Below are 5,374 nucleotides of genomic sequence, written 5' to 3' on the forward strand. Positions count from 1 at the left end.
GCCAGCCCCATATACTGAGGGTGGTGGGTTCCAACCCGGCCCCAGCCAAACTGCAACAAAAAAATAGCTGGACCTTGGGGTGGGCACCTATAGTCCCAGCTACTCTGGAGGCTGAGGCAAGAGAATCACCTAAGCCCAGGAGTTGGAGGTTGTTGTGAGCTGTGACACCATAGCACTCTATTAAGGGTGATTAAAAAAGAAAAAAAAGGAAGAGACCAGAAAAGCTTTGTTGGTGAGGTGAGTGTTACACAGAATTTGAGGTAGAAAAAGATGTGTCTAGCGGTAAAGAGCATGATAGGGAATCCCATGTGCATTGTTTCAGAACTGGGCCAGGGTAAATCTGTAGAATCACAGGGCCTTAGTAAAGCTCATGAGAGCCTGTGTGTTCGTTATTCAGGCAGTTACAGAAGGTGCAGTTGGTGGTGGACGTTAAACTCTGTTAAACTCCGTGATTAGGAGCTTTAATGATCTCACAGGTAATTAAGCCCCACTGCTCAGCGCTGAGAAGTGGTGTTATCTGAGGTCAGCAGCAGAATTCTGAGTGCTCGCCTTGGCCTATTTCGAAGCTAAAGAACAGCAGAAGATTAAGGAGATTAAACAAAAATATAACCCTCAATCCTCTGTGTTTTGCCACTTCCTAAAATGACCTTTTAAAGTGTTTAGTGTCTGAATTCAGGTCACATCATCAGCACAACCAAGCAGAGAATAATGATTACTTTGCAGCCTCTGTTCATTATTGAAGACTGATGTATATTGTTAGTAAGTGTCGTTAAGCCATCATCACCAGGGTATACTGGGGAGAGCAGTAGGCTAGCATGTGACCATTTTTTGAGTTCTAACTGTAAGGTTGACTAGAAATTCAGGGAAAAAACAAAGGAATTAGGTTGCTGGCGACACAGCAAGTTTTCGGTGCATGTAGTCCAGGCATTTGCTTTTAGAGGGTTGTACATGCACAGTAGCAGGTGCTATTGGAACTGTGATGTGAACAGGGGACAAGCCTTATCCTCAGCTTATCAGTTAATGTGATGATGATAATGGTGATTGATGATGATAGGAACACACCTATCTCACGGATGAGAGATAGCAGAAAGGTACAGGGAAAGAAAAAATAACATCGTGTCTATGTAGTTTGATTCTCTGTTACTATATTATAAGCAGTAATGAAGGGTTGAGCTTTTTAATTTCTTAAACAGATATTTCATTTTCAGAATTCATGTGCTTCTTTTGATAAAAGTCAGTCAGAATGAAAAGTAGGATTTAGTATTCGCAACCTAAAGAATTAAGACGCCCCATCTTGAGAGGTATTGTAGAAGTGACGAATGGGTCCGGGAACACCACGGAAGGTGGCTATGGCTAGTTGATCCCGAGCAGCGCCACCGCCACCGCCACTGCCGCCGCGGAGAGAGACACAGTCCTGCTGACGTCGTCGCAGGGCGATAACGCTTCTTAAGGGATCATGCACTGTTCTCTGCCAAAATACAACTCCATTGCAAATAACTCACCTTCTCTTCTAGAGCAGAAACTTTGCAAATTGAGGAAAGGAAACTGCACGGGCGGCGCGTGCGGCCGAGACCCCCAGTCCCCCTTGTGCGCGTGTGCGGAGGGCTACGCCGTGAGCCCGGACGGCCTGGCCTGCGAAGGTAACGGGACGCCGCCCGCGGCCGGGCCAGCGCGGCGGGGCGGGTAGCCGGGCTGGGGGCCTCGCGGAGCCTCAGCGGGAAACCGGCTTCAAGTCCACCGGTTCCTTCCCCGCCCGCCCCAGCACTTTTATTTTCTAATTCTGTTTTTAAGGCCGTTAGGAAACTTTCTGGTCTTCATAGCTTGCGTCTCTAGATCATTCTCAGAGGCTGCTGGGGGATTGCTCTGAGGCTGAGATTCTCGGAATAACTAAATGGACCTCTGTGCATTTGTGTGCAAAGTATCAATATGCAAAAATGTTAAGGGAGTGTTTCCAGAACTATCGTAAGATTCCCAAAGAGTAGGCGACTCTGGATATCTCATCCCATAAAAGACTGGTAGGAAGCTTGGGAAACTGAACCAACCAGGCTGGTTACCTAGGGCTCTTCCTAGAGGTTTTAGTCCCCGTTGAATAAACCCAGGAGGAATACTGTGTCCTTTCCCCTGGGAGGTGCAGTGATTAGTGATGAAAAACTCCAATGGCTGCTGCACACAGGCGGTGGAATTAGTTGGGGTGAGATGTCAGCTAAATCTAGCATCTGCCTGTTAATTACAGCCCCGTGCGCGCGTGGGACCAGGGGGTGAAAGTCCTGGCGTAGGAACCGCGAGCTGGAAGGCTTTCACCAGAATACAGCTGCTGGAAATGTCCTCACACGTAGGGAAAAGGCTTTGGTCAGTCCCCAAGGGTGCAGAGCAGAAAAAGTCCTAAGCTTGTGCAGAGCTTTTAAGTCCTAACATAAACGACAGGTTATATCTCTTCAGGGGAGATAGTACCGCTTTCCCCCTAAGAGAAGTTCTTGTGTAAATACTCATATTCTAAAGTGTAAGCGATGGGGAAATAGAAATGGCTTTCATGATCACTGACCTGACTTCTTTTACCCTTGGCTAGAAGTGGAAAAAAACCGTTTGTCCCTGGTCAATTACAGCATATATTAGTGAAGATACCCTCCTTGGTGTTGACTTACTAGTGATATCACAATTTATTTTCAAAAATAACTGCCTGTGTTTTTCCTGTTGTCATTGTGCAGATGTCAACGAATGTGCCTTTTGGAATCATGGCTGTACTCTCGGGTGTGAAAACACCCCTGGATCCTACTATTGCACGTGCCCCGTAGGATTTGTTCTGCTTCCCGATGGGAAACGGTGTCATGGTACGTCGCAGGAGCAAGCAGTGATTGTATTGTCTTTCTTCACTTTTGGTAATGTTTCTAGGGTGGCTATGACCGAGGTTGGAGGTCCTCAATCAGCAATGTGCATCAGAATAACCTTGGAGATTTATTTTGTTTTTATTTATTTTGTTTGATTTATTTTTACAACATGGATGACTAGACTCTAGTCCAAACCTATTAAATCAAAACCTCCAGGACTGGAAAACATACCTATTTATTTTCCTGTTTCTTTATCTATATTATTATCCATATCATGTATTATATCTAATTATTATCTGTATTATATTTAGTATATTTCCAAAGGATGAGCATGTAAAAAACATAATCATATCTTAAAAATTAACTATAATTCCTTACTATCATTTAATATGCTGTCAGTGTTCAGGTATAACTACAATACCATTATCATACATTAAAAAATTATCAATAATTCCCTTATAATAACATCATATATCTATTCTAGATATATGATCTAACATCATATATCTAACAGGTATAACTACAATACCATTATCATACATTAAAAAATTATCAATAATTCCCTATATAATAACATCATATATCTATTCAGTTTTTATTTATTTATTTATTTTTTAGAGACAGTCTCACTTTGTCACCCTCAATAGAGTGCTATGACGTCACAGCTCACAGCAACCTCCACCTCTTGGGCTTAGGCAATTCTCTTGCCTCAGCCTCCCAAGTAGCTGGGACTACAGGTGCCTGCCACAACGCCCCACTATTTTTTTGTTGGAGTTTGGCCAGGGCTGGGTTTGAATCTGCCACCCTCAGTAGATGGGGCCAGCACCCTACTCACTGAACCACAGGTGCTGCCCAAATATCTATTAAGTTTTAAAATTTCTCCTATTATTCTAAAAATTTTTTCTAAATAGTTAATTTGGTAAAGTATCCAAACAACCTCCATGTGTTAACTTGATACATCTAGTTTTTATTCCATAGATTCCCTCTTTTTTTCCTCTTGAAAATATTTGTTGAAGAAACTATTTTTTGCCTGAAGAGTTTCTCACTTTCTGGATCGTGCTAATCATACCTCTCTAATGTCCCTGTCACTTTTGCAAACTCTCGGTTAGATCTAGAGGCTTAGTCAGATTCAGCTTTGACATTTTGGGCAAGAATCCTTCATAGATGTATTTGTACTTCCATCCAGAGTCACACAGTGTCTGGTTTCTCCTTTCTGTAATGTTAAGAATGGTCAGTGTGTTCATCCATTGTAAAGTTCTTCAGTATCCAAGTGGTGATAGCAGCTATTAACAAGCCATCATTTCATTGAGAATTTCAAAGGGTGATAGTCTAGTTCTAATATTTCTTTTTAATTATTAAGTGGCATGCCTTTATAAATAGAACTTTCTTTCATTAACTATTTAGTTACCTCAAGATATAATTCTTATCCTTAAGGCAAGATAATATTATTTGCCTTTTATTCTCTTTACTTTTATCTATCTATCTATCTATCTATCTATCTATCCATCCATCTATCTATCTATCACATCATCTCACCCTGTCACTCTGGGTAGAATGCCATGGTGTAATATCTCATGGAAACCTCAAACTCTTGGGCTCAAGGGATCCTCTTGCCTTAGCCTCCTGAGTAGCTGGGATTATAGGTGCCTGTCACAATACCTAGCTGATTTTTCTATTTTTTTTAGTAAAAACGGGGTTTCACTCTTGCTCAGGCTGATCTGGAACTCCTGAGCTCAAGCAACTCTCCTCCCTCCCTTGCCTCAGACCATGCCCAACCTATTTACTTATATTTAGAATAATGGGTTGGTACCTTCTAAAGGTGGTGAATGAGTGTTATTTTTTAATTAAGTGTTATAAGTTCATGAATTTTAATTTTTTTTAATGTTTCAGCCCATCACAATTGTTATCCTTACTGATGAGCAAATCATCTCTTCCTTGGCCAGTGGAAGTCTCTTCAAATAGGTGTCTGACCCCAGTAGTCTTTGATAGTTCCCTTGTTACTTGGTAGGAAATATTTTCCAGGCTCATCTTGTGCATTTCATATTCTATGGAGGGAACCAGCAATTTCTCAGGAAGCACTGGTTCCTTTTAATGAGAAAGTATATTTAGAAAACAGTCTGCTACTGAATTAGTCATTGTTTTTAGGCCTTTGGGGATATAAAAGCTAAGAATACATTTATTAAAAAGAAAATAAGTGAACCTTTGTTAGTTGACCACCCAAGGAACTATACAAAACTGGTCAACATACAGAGGTGCTCAATATAAGAAACTAGGTATGCTGTACTAGTATATACATGTGGTGCATGTTCAGTCTATGAAAATTAGGTCAACTTAAAGAGGTGGCCATTGTAGGGAGGTGGTCAGCTATGGAGATTCTACTATATATTATGAACTTGTATGTATATTCCCAGTTCAAATTTAGGATCACATATTCAGATACCTTCTGACAGATTTCTTATTGAATCTACAAGTGTGGGTAAATACAAATGAATGTTTAAAATCATGTATGTTACCTAGTCCTGCTTTAAAGATGATGGAAAATAGGATGG

At 41.2% G+C, this 5,374-nt stretch overlaps 1 protein-coding gene across 1 annotated transcript in view; it reads left to right on the forward strand.

Annotated features, from left to right (window-relative positions):
- The window catches only part of EGF (epidermal growth factor), an 83,192-nt gene that overhangs the window by 32,582 nt on the left and 45,236 nt on the right, over positions 1-5,374 (forward strand). Inside the window, exons 6-7 of the mRNA XM_012810342.2 lie at positions 1,515-1,640; positions 2,706-2,828. Of these exons, the coding sequence (XP_012665796.1) occupies positions 1,515-1,640; positions 2,706-2,828 (249 nt within the window). The remainder of the gene's footprint in view (positions 1-1,514; positions 1,641-2,705; positions 2,829-5,374) is intronic.

Source organism: Otolemur garnettii, unplaced genomic scaffold (assembly GCF_000181295.1).
Source record: "Otolemur garnettii isolate 467f Iridium unplaced genomic scaffold, OtoGar3 scaffold00129, whole genome shotgun sequence".
In the NCBI taxonomy this organism is placed as follows: domain Eukaryota; kingdom Metazoa; phylum Chordata; class Mammalia; order Primates; family Galagidae; genus Otolemur; species Otolemur garnettii.